At 38.1% G+C, this 18,859-nt stretch overlaps 1 protein-coding gene across 12 annotated transcripts in view; it reads right to left on the bottom strand.

Moving 5' to 3' along the window:
* MYO1D (myosin ID) overlaps positions 1–18,859 on the bottom strand; it is a 382,937-nt gene that overhangs the window by 214,737 nt on the left and 149,341 nt on the right. For all 12 annotated transcript variants that reach the window (XR_001710866.3, XM_063798726.1, XM_063798723.1 and 9 more), the window contains 2 exons: positions 13,331–13,497; positions 4,308–4,515 (listed from right to left, as the gene is read on the bottom strand). Coding sequence is in view for 11 of the 12 variants with exons in the window: in XM_063798726.1 (XP_063654796.1) it covers positions 4,308–4,515; positions 13,331–13,497 (375 nt within the window). In the remaining variant the exon portion in view is untranslated. The remainder of the gene's footprint in view (positions 1–4,307; positions 4,516–13,330; positions 13,498–18,859) is intronic.

Genomic DNA, 18,859 nt, shown 5'->3' with positions numbered 1-18,859 from the left:
ATACAAAACTTTCCCTAAGTAATAAGATTGGTTTACTGTGTTTAAACTATGTTTATACAAATAATGTAGATTGTGCTGAATATCTGATTTCCCTTCTGAGAATCTGGAATTTTGGTACATGATAGGCAGAAGGTGCCTAAATGACCAGTTCCTGGTAAAAACTTTTGAATACTGAGTCTCTAAGGAGCTCCCCTGGTAGACAACACTTGGCATATGTTGACACAGCTCATTGCTGGAGGAATTGAGTGCATCTGGTGCCACTCTACTGGGAGAAGACTCTTGGAAGCCTGCTCCTGGTTTCCTCTGGATCTCACTCCTTGTGCATTTTCCCTTTGCTGATTTTGCTTTGATCCTCTCGCTGTAATAAATTCTACTCATCAGTACAACACTATGCTGAGTCCTGTGAATCCTTCTAGTGAATCATCAAAACAGGATAGTCTTGAGGACTCTCGACATAGAGGGTGAGAAGAAATGTGGGCAGAGAGGAAAAATGTGGGGAAAAAAGATAGTACAAAGTATTGCAGAAAAAGATAAAGTTGATCAGAGAAATACACTCATATGAACTATGATCTTGTTTATATTATATTAGATATGTTTGTCTATATGCACAGAAAGATATCAAAAAGGATGGCCACTACAATGTTAATGATGTTACTTCTGGATGGTGGGGTTTTAGGTGACTTTTTCACATTTTCCCTTATATTTTTTGTATGCTTTAAATTTGTTCTTACAATGAGCATAATTTATTTATATTATCAGTATAGCTATTTTTATTTTAAAAGGAAATAAAAATCAATTGTTGGAGATTCTTGTTTAAAATAACAGTTCCTGATACTGTCTCTCCTAACTTCCCATTAAATTTCTATAAGGATACAGAAAAAGTAAAAACACACATCACACGGTTAGGTGACTGATGACCCATTCCGAAAAGCCCAGAGAAATTTCCTCCAATTTTATGGCCTGTGGAGTTGATCTAAAAAAACATAATCAGTAGGTCGCACATAAGATACCCTGGAATGGTCTTCTTGAGCACAGGGACCCTTATATTCCCTACTCCACTGCCTCATGGTGAAGAAATGCGAGATCTGTCTCACAGAGAAGACTGGACAGCTTTCCCTTCACTGCATATGTGATAATTTTTGAAGCCACTGTCCCTTCTCTTTTAGAACCTCTTTCCTAGACAGAGACTAATTTCTTACCAGAAAAAAAGCAGAGGTAGGGACTGGTAATGGCACCCTGCATTTCTAGAAGCACAGTGCTGTCAGAGAGAACCAGGAAAGGAAGAAGCCTAGTGGCTGCAGCCCTAGTAGCACAGCTGGAATTACATCTTTTTATATATGAGCTGGGCTCATCTTTGGCTAGCAGAGCTGCCACAGACTGAAGTCTGTGGGACACTGACAATTGTGAAGGAAGTAAACAAACTATCGCTGTAGATTTAAAAAGAGGAATCTACCGGGCACCATGTAGAAAGAAAGTGAGTTCCAGGGTAGAGTGATTATGTAGTTTATCCATACTGGAACACTTTGAGAGTAAAAGGGGTACTATTAATAGTCACAACAGGCAATTGCCATAAACCAGGACTGTCCTAAGCAAACTGAGAGGTATGGTCACCCTGGTTCAGAGTCTAACTCTGAGCTTGAATCAATCAATCTCTTGAATAGGTAGAAAGAAAAAAAGACATAGTAACAGATCTGGGGGCAGAGGAATCTACCAAAAAAACCCTAAAAACAAGCCTACAGGTAAGTACTTGAGATCCAAGGGTAAGGACTCCAGGACTTGAAGACGGAGAAGAACAGATACTTGCAAATAATTTACTATGGCAGAAAACAGAGATCCAACAGAAACATTTACAAGCATTCTTGAGAAATAGAACTGAATGAAAGCAACATTAAAAAAAATTAATAGAAGGAAAATGTTTTGGGATGAAACAGAATTTAGTATTCCAGTCCAAATGTTTTCCTGAGTTCTAGGCAAAATAAATAAAAAGAAACCAACACTTAGAAACATCTTGGCAACTGGAAGAAAAAATTCATTATTTATACATGATATAATTATTTACCTAGGAAAGCCAACAGAATCAACAAATATAAATCAAGAAAGGTTTTGTTCTAGATTTAGATAAAGCAACATAAATCAATATTATTTCTCTGTACTAACACTGCCATGTAGGAAACATAATAAAAAAATTCACCCCAGCAACAAAAATAATAAAGTATCTAGGAATTAACCATGAATTCATAAGGCCTAAGTCTAAAGTTCAATAAAGATGATTTAAGTAAACCTATATTACACTCTTAATAAGATGATTTAATATTGTAGAAATGTTAATCATTTCAAATTAATCTATATTCAGTTCAATCCTAATAAAAATTATTGAATTTAATAAACTTATTATGCACATTAAAATGTATACTGCAGAATAAAGGTCTATGTATAGGTTAATCAACCTTAATAAAGAAGTAGAAAAGATAAACTAACCCTCTAATACACTAATATATATAATAAAAGCTGTGTTGCATTAGTGCAAAAACAGGCAAATAGAAAAATGGAACAGAATAGAGCACACAGAGACAGGATGTGTGTGTAAGTGTGAATAAAACTATTCCCTATCTACATACAGGAACTTAATATATAATAAAAGTGGCACTGCAAATCAATGGGAAAAGGGCAGATTGCTTAGTAGATGATATTGAGAAAACTTTCTCACCATATGGAGAAAAATAAAACTAGTTTCCTATATAAAACCATGTATGAAGGTGGATTCTAAATGAATTAAAGACCTAAATGTGAAAGGTAAAACCATACAGTTCATAGAAGAAAATGCAGAATATCTTTGTGACTGAGAGACATGAAAAGCCTTCTTAAAGAAAATTCCAAATCACTAACTATAAGGCAAAATACTGAAGACTTTGATTATGTCAAAATTAAGAATTCGGTCCACAAAGCTTCTTATGGATAAAGTTCATTAGAATGTTTACAGAATAGGAGAATATATAACATCTAAAGTAAATAAGAGGTTAATGTTTGGAATATTGAAGGCATTTCTGCTAATCAACAAGAAAGTACCAGCTCGAGTAGAAAAACAAAGTATGAATAGACAGTTTACAGGAAAACACAGCAAGCAAAGAAGCATTTAATGAGATAATCAAACTCAAAGGTAATCAGAGAAATACAAAGTAAAACAACAATGAGATATCATTCTATCTATTAATCTGACAAAATTTAGGTAGCTGGAAGATACTGGTAGGGATATGGCACATAGTAACCCTCATATACAGCTGTTGGTGGTGCAAACTGGCTCATGCAAGACAACCTGGCACTATTTATATCAATTAGGTATACACATGCCCTATGACCCAGCAACTTTTCACCTAGGTATATATCCCAAGGACATCCTCACAGAGGTATATGATTTTTCATATAGCTCTACAATTTTTTGCATTATTTTAGTTCATACGGAAGATATGGGAAAGGGTATGGGGGATAAAAAGAAATACATGAATTAGTGAATGAAATGAGAAGGGGCCTTGCACAGATCAATGATGACAGGTACAGCACCATCAACTAATGAGCACTGAGTCAGCACTGAGGTCAAGTGGTGGTGAGTAGGTAATGATAGGTGAAGGAGGCAATTTCAAACATGTTGGCAACATTTTTTACTTACAAGATTTAAAAGTCCTTTACGCAGCCAGGCGTGGTGGCTCACGCCTGTAATCCCAGCACTTTGGGAGGCCGAGGTGGGCAGATCACGAGGTCACGAGTTCGAGACCAGCCTGACCAACACGGTGAAACCTATCTCTACTAAAAACACAAAAATTAGCCAGGTGTGGTGGTGTGTGCCTGTAATCTCAGCTACTCGGGAGGCTGAGGCAGGAGAATCACTTGAACCCTGGAGGTGGAGGTGGCAGTAAGCCAAGATTGTGCCACTGCACTCCAGCCTAGGCGACATAGTGAGACTCCGTCTCGGGGGGGAAAAAGAAAAGTCCTTTATGCATTTAAACTGAAGGAAAAAACACAGTTAACAGTAAACGACAGAAAGACTGGTTCAGACATCGCTCCAACTTTAAAAACAAAATATCTTCAGAGTTTTGAAGATAAAATAATTTTGAACTTGGGCAAAAATAATTTTGAACTGGGGCAACCAATAAGTTTTCCATGTGTGAAGGCAACAGAAAACATTTTAAGATATGCATAGACATAAAACAACATATCTTCCAGGAATATTTCTTGAATTAAAGAAAATATGCAACAAATTTTTAAGAACTTAAAAGCAAAATCTTATCCTTATATATAAAATATAAAATTACCTTTTGTAGAAAGAGGACAATCCTTATGAGCATCTGGGCACGGAGTTCTTCCAAGGTAAACAATGTTCGGGGTGTTCGAATGAAAATTTTGGTCTTCCCATAAGCTACATCATCCTGAAAACCACACCGTTCAATCAGTTTCTTGACAGCCTCTTTGTCTGAAGGAAGGTCATGGTTGGGCCAGGTGAATTCAGAGATCATCTTATACCTGGATGAAAAAAAGAAACAGGGTTAAGGGAGAAAACCATATGGTCATCTCAATAGAAAACTATTCAATAAAATGCAAGACACCCCATAGAAAACCAAATCTTAGCAAACTATCAATAGAATTTCATTAGCCTCATAAGGTATGCAAAAAAAGGCTTCAGTAAAATAAAACACTTTAAGATAACAACTCTTACTAAACTAGGTATAGAAGGGACTTCCTCAAGCTCATACAGTCTATTTGCCAAAATCCTACGGCAAATATTGTTCATAAAGGGGTAACCTTAGAAACATTCTTTTTACAAACAGATACAAGAGAAGGGTGGCTCTGTCATGGGTCCTGCTCGGCATTGCTCTGGAGGTCTAGTCGACACAGTGAGACCAAGACATAATTGGTAAATGACTGACAGAAAAACAAAATGGATACTACTTATGTATAATGTAACTTTCCTCAAAGGAAATCAAGCAGATCTCTAGATAAAAAAACTATTATAACTAAAAGAAAATTAAGCAGTGTTGCTGCACATAAGAGCAACACACAAAAATTAATTTCATTTTTACATACGAGCAGTCAACAGCTCCTTGTCATGTGGGCCTCTCATTAAGGCAGCTCACCACACAGCGGCTTGCTTCATGAGTGTGAGTGTGAACAAGACAGAAGTCACAGAGTCACAGTCTTTTGTGGTCTAATCTCAAAAGTGACATCCTATCACTTTTGCCATATTCTACTTTGTCAGAAGCAAATCACTAGGTCTAGCCTACACTCACAGGAAGGGGATTACACAGGGCATGGATACCAGGAGGTAGAGGGCATCTTAGAAGGCTGTCTATCACAGAGCTTTTTCCATCATGCAAAGTTGTTTAACACATGTAGTCAAATTTAGTTTTTTTCTTATATTACATCTAAATTTTAAGTCATTGTATGAAAGGCTTTCTTCACTTGGTTTACAGAGTAATGCATTTATGTTTTCTTCTAGTACTTGTATGTTTTCATTTTTCACATTTAGATTTCTGATCATTTAGAGGGTTTTTTTGGTATATGGTGTGAGGTATGGATCTAATTTTATCTTTTAACAAATGGCTGTCTAGCTGTTCCAACACTATTAAAAAGTCCATCTTTCCCCTCTGTGATTAACATGCTGCTTTTATCATATGTGCTTCAGTTTATTTCTGGACTTTCTGGTCTGTTTCATTGCTGTGTCTGTCCATCTGTGCATCACTACCACATGGTTTTAATTATAGAGGATACAAGTACATTTTAATGTTTTTCCTAATTCTTTTCTTTTTTAAAGGTCTTTCTAGTTATTCTGGCGCACATATTTTTCCACATGAACTTCAGAATCAAGTTTTATAGTTCCAGGCAAAAAAACCAGAATTCAGTGAATAAACAATTTTTAAAGACCCAAAGCACCCTTGATAGTTTTAGTGAGTTGGAACATTAAATACATTATTATTATTATTATTATTTGGACACAGAGTCTCGCTCTATCTATGAGTGCAGTGGTGCGATCTCAGCTCACTGCAACCCCCGCCTCCCGGTCCAAGCGATTCTCCTGCCTCAGCCTCCTGAGCAGTTGGGATTACAGGCAACTACCACGCCCAGCTAATTTTTTTGTTAACAGTAGAGATGGGGTTTTACCATGTTGGCCAGGCTGGTCTTGAACTCCTGACCTCAAGTGATCTGCCCGCTTTGGCCTCTCAAAATGCTGGGATTACAGGCAAGAGCCACTGCACTCAGTGAATCCATTAATTTTTATATGGTGTTGAGTTGTCCTATTCAAGAACAAGAGATGTTTTCCCACTTGATCTAGTCTGCTTTGTGCCTTACGTGAATCTTTAAAGTTTTCTCATATGTCTTTTCTTTCTTTTTTTTTTAATAATTATTTTATTTTTTAAGTTCTGAGGTACATGTGTAGGATGTGCAGGTTTGTTACATAGGCAAATGTGTGCCATGGTGGTTTGCTGTACAAATCAGCCCATTACCTAGGTGTTAAGCCCAGCATCCATTAGCTATTCTTCCTGATGATCTCCATTCTCCCACCCCCACCCCAACAGGCCCCAGTGTGTGTTATTCACCCCCATATGTCCACGTGTTCTCATTGTTCAGCTCCCACTTATAAGTGCGAACATGTGTGGTTTGGTTTTCTGTTCCTCTGTTAGTCTGCTGAGGATAGTGGCTTCCAGCTCCATCCATGTCCCTGCAAAGGGCATTACCTCTTTCCTTTTTATGGCTGCATAGTATTCCATGGTGTGTATGTACCACATTTTCTTTATCTAGTCTATCATTGATGGGCATTTGGGTTGATTCCATGTCTTTGCTATTGTGAATAATGCTGCAATGAACATACCTGTGCATGTATCCACAAAAACAAGCAATGGGGAAAGGATTCCCTATTTAATAAATGATGCTGGGAGAACTGGCTAGCCATATGCAGAAAATTGAAATTGGATCCCTTTCTTACACCTTATACAAAAACTAACTCAAGGTGGATTAAAGACTTAAATGTAAAACCCAAAACCATAAAAACCCCAGAAGAAAATCTAGGCAATACCATTCAGGATACAGGCATGGGCAAAGACTTCATGATGAAATCACCAAAAGCAATTGCAAAAAAAGCAAAAATGACAAATTAAACTAAAGAGCTTCTACACAACAAACGAAATTATCATCAGAGCGAACAGACAACTTACAGAATGGGAGAGAATTTTTGCAATCTATCCATCTGATAAAGGACTAATATCCAGAATCTAAAAGGAAATTAAGCAAATGTACAAGAAAAAAAAATCAAACAACCCCATTAAAAAGTGGGCAAAGGATATAAACAGACACTTCTCAAAAAAAGACATACATGCGGCCAACATATGAAAAATAGCTCAACATCACTGATCATTAGAGAAATGCAAATCAAAACCACAATGAGATAACATCTCACGTCAGTCAGAATGGCAATTAGTAAAAAGTCAAGAAACAACAAATGCTGGCAAGGTTGCAGAGAAACAGGAACACTTTTATACTATTGGTGGGAATGTAAATTAGTTCAACCATTGTGGAAGACAGTGTGGCGATTCCTCAAAGATTTTGAACCGGAAATGCCATTTGACCCAGCAATCCCCTTACTGGGTATATACCCAAAGGAATATAAATCATTCACAGGGCTTTTCATATTTCTTGTTAAGATAGTAGATATGTAGGAAGCATCTGTTAATTACTCCCTAATTACAGTTAATTACTTCCTTCTTCTTGACATATCTCTTTTCTTAGATTCCATGACAGCATGCTCTCCTTCTGCCTCTCTGGATATATCTTGTCAATCTGATTTTCTGGCTACTCTGGCTACTACTACACCCCCAAATGCAGGCGTGTCCCAAGCCTAAGACCTGGACTTCTTTCTATGTATTCTCTCCCCACATTACCTCATCTAGTCCACTTACTTTTAATAAAACATTCCAAATATAAACACAAAAATATGTATATTTTATAAGTATATAAAATATAAACATATATTTTCAATTTGTGTGTTATCCCTCAGTTATGAGCTTCAGATTTATACATCCAATGTCTATACAGGTCTTGAAGGCATCTTAATTACTCCTTCAGTCTTTCCTACCTCAATCTACCCAGTTACTAAAGCCAGGATCCTGAGAATATTTTTATTCTTTCCCTGCCCTATCATGATTTCTAATCCATCATCAAGTCCTATTGACTCTACCTCCAAAATATATTTAACAATTCTCCTCATCTTTATTGCTTCAGTTCAAAGGCAAGCCACCTTCTAGTTTACAACAGACTCCTAAATTGTTTTCCATTTCCTTTCCAATCCATTCTGCATACATCAGTCAGAGTAGTTTTCTAAAAAGCTTGAAATCATTTTTGTCTTTGGCTGCTTTCCTTCCTTACTATCCATCAATCATGTTAACTTCTTTGGGGTTCTGTAATGCGGTTGCCTCCTTCCTACTTCAGGGTCTTTGCACATGCTGTTCCCACTGCCCGGAATGCATTTTATCTAGTCCTTGAAAGTCTGGCTCCTTCTCATCCTTTAGTCTTTTCTTGATCTTTGTATATCAACAAACCCCCTACCCCCAATATTCTCTCTAAGGCAACTAGTTTTATTTATTCTTTTCTCACATGATTTATCACAACTTGTAATCATACTGATTTGTGGGTTTATCTGCTTAATGTCAGTCTCCCTCCCTAGTCTGTGGCTAATATGAAGGCAGGGACTTTGTTTTGTTCCCCACTATATACCATGTGCCTATCATGTTGCCTGCCATACTATGAGGCAATAGGTATTTGCAGAATGAATGAAAAGAAATCATTTAAAGCCTACTCACTTGCTAGATGGGGGCAGAGATCAAAGCCAAACGAAAAAGTTTTAATATAAAGACAGAGGTAATACCAAACAATGTCACATGAAAAAAAGTGAAATCAGAAACCTCTCAAATTCATTACACCAAACTATAGTAGGGGTCTACATCTGGGTCATCATATGGGTAGTGCTGGTGTTGTTTGTTTCAGGCACGCTTCAGAAACTGGATTGCTATCCTACAGCCCCACTGCTCAGCTCCGATGGCAGGCGAGAGGCACTCTTCCTTGTTTCATGCCAGCAAAGTGCATGACCCTGGTTCTCTGGCAAACCAGCAATCTGAACTTGCTAATTAAAAAGTTGAACTCATCTGCTTTCTGACAATGAGTTTTACCTCCCTAAAGGACTTTAGTAGCTTTTAAGGTTATCAGCATGTTTTAAATCCTTCTCTCTTTTCTCAGTAAAATAAATGAAAATGAAGAAAAGTCACAAGCAAAAATTCAGGTTCAAACCTAAACTACTTGCAAAAAATCTGCAGAATCTAAAAGCAAAAATTCACTGTAGAAAATATTATCTTTTCTCTCATCATCACTGGATGAGCCACATAAAAGGGGAATAATGTATACTCCTCAAGTGGTTGTCAGTTCCAGTGACTGCCTACATGTGAAATGTTTAAATCAGTATCTAGTACATCCAGTAAACATTTCAAAATATTCACAACTATTATTATAACTCACTTGAAAATTTCAACACATAATTCTTTTCCTGTCTAGTTAATCACGGTCTATAATATCCTTTCCATAAATAGGACAAAATCTTTAATTATCTCTACTTCTCACTCCCATTTTAATTTTTGTTCCAGATTATCACTAAAGACTTCTTCCCCACCCTTACAATCAGTACTTGTTTAGATTTAACAAAAAGTTTTACAGATTTCTTTGCTCAATGTTGCTTTTTTGCATATATCCTGCCACATGTTTCCTTTCTGCATTCATCTTTCTTTTTGCTGAAGTATATCCTCTAGAAGATTTTTCAGAGGGTCTATGAATAATAAACTTTCTCAAACTAGGTATGCCAGAAAATGCTGTTTATTTTACTCACACTCTTGAATGGTATTTTGACACAGAATACAATTCCAGGCATGAAAGCCCTTTCCTTACACTGTGAAGGCATTTTGCTCCTTCGTCTACTTGATCAAACGTTCATGAGGAACCAGATGTCAGCGTGATTCTCACTCCCCAAAGGCAGTTTGTCTTTTTTTCTTGGGAGCTATAATTATTTTTCTTTAACATTCTAAAAGTGAACAAATGTATTTTTAAGTTTTTAAAAAATTCTTATGCTTGACAGTCAGTGTATCCTTTTAATCTGAAGATTCGTCTTTTTTCAGTTCATGCAAATCCCTGGCCGCTGTTCGAATAGTGCCTCTCCCCTATTCTTGGTGTTCTTTCCTCTAGTCCTTCTGTTACATGGGTTTTGCTGCTCCTGGATCAACCTTACATGCGGCTAGACCTTTGTTTAATACTTCCCATCTTTTTTTCTTTGTGATGAGATCTGGAACAAGACTTCAGCTTGATCCTCTGGCCCACTAATTTACTTTTTAAAAAAGTTTAGTTTTTAAAAAACATTTTAAAAATTGTGATCAAATTTACATACACTAAAATATACACACTTAAGTATATAATTCAGTAAGTTCTGACAAATGTGTATACTCATGAAACCGACACCCTGATCAAGATATATCATCTCAGAGAGTTCCCCCATTCTGCTTTCTAGTCTGCCATACAAATAGCTAACCACTATTCTGATTTCTATCACCATAAATTAGTTTTGCCTGCTCTTGAACTTCATATAAAGGGCAGCATAAAGTTGCTACACTTTTCTTCTTAAAATGCCATCTTCTGGCTGGGCACGGTGGCTCATGCCTATAATCCCAGCACTTTGGGAGGCTGAGGCGGGTGGATCACCTGGGGTCAGGAGGTTGAGACCAGCCTGGCCAACATGGTGAAACTCTGTCTCTATTAAAAATGAAAAAAAAAATTAGCTGGGTGTGGTGACGCGCCCCTATAATCCCAGCTATTTGGGAGGCTGGGGTGGGAGAATCGCTTGAACCCGGAAGGTGGAGCTGCAGTGAGCTGAGATGGCGCCACTGTACTCCAGCTTGGGTGACAGAGCAAGACCCTGTCAAAAAAAGAAAAAAAAGGCCATCTTCTCTTGGCTTCTCTGACATAATCCTCTTCTGGTTTTTCTTCTACCTTATTGGTTGCTGCTTCTCTTATCTTTGCTGGTTCTTTCATGCCAGACCACAAATCTAAACATTGTCATGGACCTCCTCCTCTTCACTATCCAGTCCCGAGACTTTCTATGTAATCTATGTTACCAGTGACTCCAAAATCTCTTATTTGCAGCCTAAACTTCTTTCCAGAACTCCAGGTATGAAAGTCTAATGGCTTAATATTTCTGCCTAGATATTTAGTAGGCATTTCAAAGTGAACATAGAGATGTGTCAAAGTTAACATAGTCAAGAGAATAATCTTGATTCCATCTTTACTCCTGTTCCACATCCTGTTCCTCAAAATTATTTTACCCAATTTTATCTCAGCAAATGGTACTGCGCTTACCTAGATGCTCAAGCCAAAATATAATTTTCATCCTTCATTCCTCTTTATTCCTATTTCATCATATCCAATCCATGAGAGAGTCTTGTCAACTTTATCCCTCAAACATATCCCAAATCTGTCCACTGCTCTCATATCTATAATAGTCCCTTACTGAAGGCACTATCATCAAGCCCTGTTTCCTGGACTCCTGCAATAGCATCCTTAAACATCTCCTTGCCCCCCCTTTTTTTTTTTTTTTTTGAGACGGAGTCTCGCTCTGTTGCCCAGGCTGGAGTGCAGTGGCATGATCTTGGCTCACTGCAAGCTCCGCCTCCCAGGTTCAGGCCATTCTCCTGCCTCAGCCTCCCCGAGTAGCTGGGACTACAGGTGCCCGCCACCACGCCCGGCTAATTTTTTGTATTTTTAGTAGAGATGGGGTTTCACCTTGTTAGCCAGGATGGTCTAGATCTCCTGACCTCATGATCTGCCCACCTCAGCCTCCCAAAGTGCTGGGATTACAGATGTGAGCCACTGCGCCCGGCCAACATCTCCTTGCCTTCTATTCACACAGTAGCCACAGTGATTCCTTTAAGACATCCATAAGGTTATGTAATTCCATGCTTAAAATCCACCAATGGTTTTGTTTCTTTCTTTGTTTTTTAAATCACGCCTAGCCAAAATCTAAATAGTTTAGTCTGATTACAAAGTTTGACATGATTTGGCTCTTGTCCATCTCTCTGATCTCATCTCACACCACTGTCCTGTCAGTGTCCTCCAACCACAATGGACTACATTTGGCATCTAAAATGCCTCACTTACTACCACAATAGAGCCTTTTCCCTGGCTGTTCCCTCTGCCCCACCTTCTCTTTGCTCTGATCTTTGTATGGCTGGCTGCTTCCTGTCATTGTCAGCTACTTAGAGACTCTTTTTTGACCAACTAATCTAAAGTATTTTAATTTTCTGCATTTTTCTTATTTATATTTTATGTAAATTTATATTTATTCATTTTTGGGGGGAAATCTATAGTCGAGATTTTAGAAAATGTTCAATAAATGTTTTAAAACAAATGGAATTTAAAGCATTCTTGTGATTCCAAGTTATCAATTATCATTATCTTTTTTTATATGACATGTATCATTAAGCAACATTATCAACAATAAATTAACAATAGCAACAATATATTACACTTATTGAGTGATTACTATACGGAGGTACTACTATTCCAAGTGCTTTGTATATATTATCTTATTTAACCCTCTAGCAATGCTTCAAGGTAGTTATTATTATTATCCCCATTTTACACATGAGGAAACAGGCATGAAAAGGGTATGTAATTTGTCCAAAGTCACACAACTGAAAAATGACAGAGCCAGGAATCAAACCAGGCAGACTGATTTCAGGTCCTCCATGCTTAACTCCTTAATATTTTATTATTATGATAATTACTGACACCAGTAATGATAGGCAGCGTTAATTAAATAGCTATGATGTACCAGGAATCTAGGCTTTTTACTTAGGTTAATTTCTCATAACAGTCCTATGAAATGTTATTTTACTTATTTCACAGATGCAAAAACAGGGTCATAGAAGTTAAATTTCTGGCCCATGATCAAGCAGCAAGTAAGTGGCATAATCAGAATTCCACCCACAATGTGATTTCAGATCAGTGCTCTTTCTGCTATGCTGTGATGCCAGTATTTCCTCCCAAAAGGCTGAAACTTTTTCATGGTCCATAAACCATGAATTCAGGGACTCATGTTGAAACTGGGAAAGTCTTTCATATTTGTAATTTCCTCAGCTCTTTTGTTCACCCAACAAATATTTATAGATTGCCTAATATGTGCTGATGCACTATTGTACGGGGAGGACTCCCTTATTCTCAGTGAACTAGGCCTCTCTGACGAGTCTATTCTCACCTGTGAAGAAACTTCTCGTATGTCTGGCGGAAGGCAAATCCTGCCCGACGCACTCTCACATTTTCCAGTAGTCCAAGATATTCTACTTGGTGCCGGCAGCGTTCATCATCAAATATCTGTGGAGATTTCTTGTCATTGGGTTTGATGCAACGAACGTAATATGGTTCCTAAAGAAATAAATCAGCAAATGGTAATTTCACTGGAGAAAAATTCCCAGCTAGGGACACTAACATGTAATTAGTGTTAATTGTGTCAAGTTAAGCTCAGTGCCTCTAATTTCTCAGGCATACACTTGTGAATAAAGTAGTTATTCTTCCTTTCTCCTTCAATTCAAGGTTAGAAGTTCTCATACATTCAGCCAAATTTTTGTTTAATTATGTTTTAGGGTTTATTAGGAATAGTAGAAAAGGGATAAAACTAGGAAGTAAATAACAGAGACGTAAAGATCGAGTTTCTGTGTATTTATGAAAACAAGGTTAAAGCAGCTGAAGGAGTAATTCAATAGAAAAAGGCAGCAGCTAACGATGAAAATGGATGGAGAATGTAAAAGGACATTCTTTGTTAATGTTAATATTATGTTAAGGAATGACAGGGACGGACAGCTCTGGTATACAGTAAGTGCTCCTTAAGTGTCAGCCATCATTATTAATATTATTGCATTAGTTTGTACTTTCGGAAAAGAGATTAAACTTCACGGGTAAGTAGAGAAGTTCCAAAACCACCTACAGGCATCACTGATTCTATGAAGGAGCTCAGCTAGCAATCCTTCCCTCTGTGCCAATTAAGTTTTATACTACATATTAGATCATAACCCCTTTTAAATATAAAACCATGCTTGGCATAGATCCTGGTACACTGAAGATAATGAATAAATTATCACTGGATGAATCAATGAGGTCAAATGTATCCTACAAGTGTAAAGAATTTCTTTTTCTTCTCTGAATCTGTTATCTATCAGACACACACAGATGCACTTTGATTAAGATACAGAATACTCTGTAGTTAAATTAGGCAGTTTTGAGCTCCGCTGAGGGCTAGAAGTAGAAACGGGTAGTAAATAATTTAAGAAGTAGGAGAGATTTGAAGGATGTAAATTTACTTGCATTTTGAACAGAATAACAGTTTTCAACACCTAAAAAAAGAAACTCCGATAGTACATTTATCATGCTGTCCTACATGGTGAAAGGTAATGCCATTTTTTGCCTTTTTCTAGGCCCTGCTGTATTAGTTTCCTATTGCTGCTATAGCAGATTATCATAAATCTAGTATATTAAAACAACACAGTTTTATTATCTCACATTTCTGGAGGTCAGAAGTCTGAAATAGGTTTAACTGAGTCAAAAGTCAATGTGTCAGCAGGGTTGGTGTTTTTGGGAGCTCCAGAAGAAAACCCATTTTCTCATATTTTCCAGCTTCTGGAGGCTGCCCACATTCCTTGGCTGGTGGCCCCCTTCCATCTTCAAAGCCAGCAATGGTCAGTTGAGTCTTTTATGATGTCACCTCTTCGTTCTGACTTTTCTGCTTCCCTCCTTCCCACTGAAGGACTCGTGATAGCACTGGGCTCACTTGGGTAATGGAGGATAAGCCCTTATTTTCAGGCCCATTTATTAGTAGCCTTATCTCCATCTGCAACCTTAATTCCACCTTGCCACAGCACATATCATGTTCATAGGTTCTGGGGATTAGGATGTGGACATCTGGGATGACTATGGTATAGTAATAGTAAGAATAAAAAATATTATCTACCAGCCTTTGTTCCTGGTTTCTGGCATAGCGCTTCAAAAACTTATGAAATTTCTTCAGTGACAGGAGTGTCTTAGTTATGACAATGAGGTGACTCATAGCTGGGCATCTAGATAGCTTCAGGATGGGAGCTGGTCACCAGAAAACTCCGTCATGTGCTGGAACTTACAGCTGCCTGACCTCTGGGCAGGTTAGGGGGACTAAAGATTAAGCTTAATCATGTGACCAAAGATTTAATCAATCATGCCTTTGTGATGAAACGCTGATAAAACAAAAAAACAAAACCTCAGGACGCTGAGCCTCACAACGGCTTCTTGGTTGGTGAACACATGGATGTACTCAGAGGGTGGTGCACCCTGATTCCAGGGGGACAGAAGCTCCTGCGCTTGGACCCGAGTTCTGTGAATCATTCTAGTGAATTATCAGACCTGAAGAGGGGGGTCATGGGAATCCTCAAATTTATACCCAAGTTATATATAAGGGCAGGTGTTCTGTGGACCTCACTTGCAGCTGGTGTCTGAAGTAAAGGAGAGTCTTATTAGGGACCTTGTCCTTTAATTTTTTAGATTAATGCTAACTCTGGGTAGTTAGTGTAAGAACTGAATTGAATTGTAGGACACTTAGCTGATGTTAGAGAGTTGCTGTTGCTATGCAGAGGCCATTATTCTGCCTAGTACACCTGCCCTTTTTCATCTTGTCATCTGTAGCAGAAGGAAAAACATGACCTCAATATCTTGCACCACCTCCCAGTAAGAGGTGGAGTCTCTACACCACTTCTCGAATCTGGCTTGGCCTGTGACATGCTTTAACCAGTAGAACGCAGCAGAAGCAACACTGGGTTACTTCTGGAAGCCCATCCTCGAGAGGGTCTGCCCTCTTGGACCACTTCTACCATGTGAAGAAGCCCGGGATTAAAGTCATCCAGGCACGCCATTTGAGTGAGCTCATCTTAGCCTATCTATCCCCAGCTGACTGCAGCTGCTTGGTGAGCCCAGCAGAACTGCCCAGTCAACCCCTGAATCATGACAAAGAACCATTATTTTAAGCACTATATTTTACAGTGATTTGTTATGGATTGATAGATAACTTACACTTCTTCCCTATTCTGGAATACCAACCCTTTCATTAGATATTAAATTTTGGTATATTTTATTATAAAGCACAAGCAGAATCCTACTTTAAAAATAGTGATGGGTGATCAAACGTTCACTAAATCTGTAATGATTTTCAAGTGGAGCATCTATATTGGGGGAACAACTGTAGCTCACTTTAAAAAATGGCTTATAGTAAGTTTTTTAAAAAACTTAATAGGATGGGGAAGTCGGGAGGAGGCACTGTTTACTTAAGGATTTTCTACTAGTTTGCTGGAATAGAATGCCTTTACTTTTGGGTGAATAAACCAAGAAAAGTGGCACTGAGCACAGTAAATGCCAAAATGCTACCAGATTTATCTGCATGTTTGGCACCAGTGTAACAGAATAAGCATTGTACAAAATCAGAACACTTGAGTCTTGGCTGTAAATTCTCTCTGGAACTAATTAGCTAATTTATGAAATGAAGACACGGGGGCTTTCTTTGAGTAATGACAGACTAGGTAATTTAAACTGACACCCGTGCTGAGGGTTAACTAGAATAGGTAAACAAAATAAACAAAACGTTTGCCAGAAGACATGGGAGATCTAACAAGACAGCGGAGAATTTACTGGGTCAGAATCCAGGAGAGGAAGAAAACCGTGGAGGAGAACCCAGGTTTGAGGCTGCCTTTTTTTCCTGGGGAAATTTGCCAGTTCCAGAGAAGGTAGATGGGATCTGAGTAGTGATTCTGGCAGCTTCATGGGCCTAGTGGGACAAAGATTAGCGAGTAAGGCCTGAAAAGGAGGGGACACAGGTAAACCCCTCTCACTTTGGGTTAGGATCCCACCAACAGGAATAAGGATGAATTAGAAGGAGGCAGTCCTTTACAGAGCCCATAATTCAGCTTTGAATCACCTAAGTCCTTGAAATTGGAATAGCTGATTTGGAATACTATTGTTCTTAGGTAACTAAAAGAAGCAAAATTAACTCTTCCCTGAAGAAAAATCACATAAACTTGGGCCTCCAATTATTTCTGCAGATAATTTTGCAAATATAATATTTGGAACAAAATAAAAAGTAACCAGACATGTAAGTAGCCAAGTAAACTGGAATTAGAAACAGCAAAACAAAATAAAAAAATAAACGAACCTGCAGGTATCCAGACCCTGGAGTTATCAGATAGAGATATTAAAATAACTATGCTTACCATGTTCAAGGTGACAAAAGACAATAATGAGAATTTTGTATAGAACCAGAAACTATGAAAAAGAACCAAGCCAAATGGAAACCTAGAACTGAAAAATATAATAAAGGAAATTAAGAACTCAGTGGATCAGTACAAGAGTAGATTAGAAGTAGGTGAAGAAGGCCAGGTGTGGTGGCTCATGCCTGTAATCCCAGCCCTTTAGGAGGCCAAGGCGGGTGGATCACTTGAGGTCAGGAGTTTGAGACCAGCCTGGCCAACATGGTGAAACCCCGTTTCTACTAAAAATACAAAAAATTAGCTGGGCATGGTGGCACGCTCCTGTAATCCCAGTTTACTCAGGAGGCTGAGGCAGGAGAATGTGTTGAACCTGGGAGGCAGAGTTTGCAGTGAGCTGAGATCGCGCCACTGCACTCCAACCTGGGCAACAGAGCGAGACTCCATCTTAAAGAAAAAAAAAAAGAAATAGGTGAAGAAAAAAAAAATGAATGTACTAGAAGTTAGGTGAGAAGAAATTTTCTGGAATGAAGCATGGATAGATAAAAAGATGGAAAATAAAGATGGGAGGCTAAGAGGTATAGAAGATACAGTGAGATGGAGTTCTAAAGGAGAGGAGACAGAAGGGACAGAAGAAATATTTGAAAAGAACTTGCTAAAACTGATAAAAAAAAAAGGGGGAGCTACAAATTGAAGAGATTCTACAAACTACAAGCGTATTTAAAAAAAAATCTACACCTAAGCACATCATAGTGAAACTTCTGAAAATCAAAGCAGCCAGAGGGGAAAAAAAGATTACCTTAAGGAGCAACAAAGAGACAGACTGACAGCTAACTTCTCAAAAGAAACTATGAAATCCAGAAGACAAAAGAACATTATCTTTGAAGTGCCAAAAGACACTGCTAATGTAGAATTTTACACTGAGCAAAAATATTCTTCAAGAATGAAAACAGTATAGAAATATTTTTTGGTAAACAAAAACAACATTTGTCACCCTCAGATTTCAAATATAATAGAGTGAGGTTAAGGCAGAAGAAAATGATCCCAGATGGAAGGTCAACAATATAGGGGTTGGGTGCAGTGGCTCACGCCTGTAATCCCAGCACTTTGGGAGGCCAAGGTGGGCAGATAAGTTGAGGTCAGGGGTTTGAGACCAGCCTGGCCAACATGGTGAAACCCCATCTCTACCAAAAAATACAAAAATTAACCGGGTGTGGTGGCGTGCACCTGTAGTCCCAGCTACTTGGGAGGCTGAGGCACAGGAATTGCTTGAACCCAGGAGGTGGAGGTTGCAGTGAGCTGAGATCATGCCAATGCACTCCAGTCTGGGTGACAGAGTGAGACCCTGTCTCAAAAAAAAAAAAAAAGAAAAGAAAAGAAAAGAAAAAGAAAAAAAGTCATGCTTTTCATGAGTAACTTGGCAAAATAAAACCATGATATATTTTAAAAAAATAGGAAGAGAAAAAAAGATAAACAAGTGAATAAATAGATATAATAGATGTAAATTACAA

This window comes from Pan troglodytes, chromosome 19 (genome assembly GCF_028858775.2).
Source record: "Pan troglodytes isolate AG18354 chromosome 19, NHGRI_mPanTro3-v2.0_pri, whole genome shotgun sequence".
Taxonomy (NCBI): domain Eukaryota; kingdom Metazoa; phylum Chordata; class Mammalia; order Primates; family Hominidae; genus Pan; species Pan troglodytes.
This window is presented reverse-complemented; position numbering and strand designations above follow the sequence as displayed.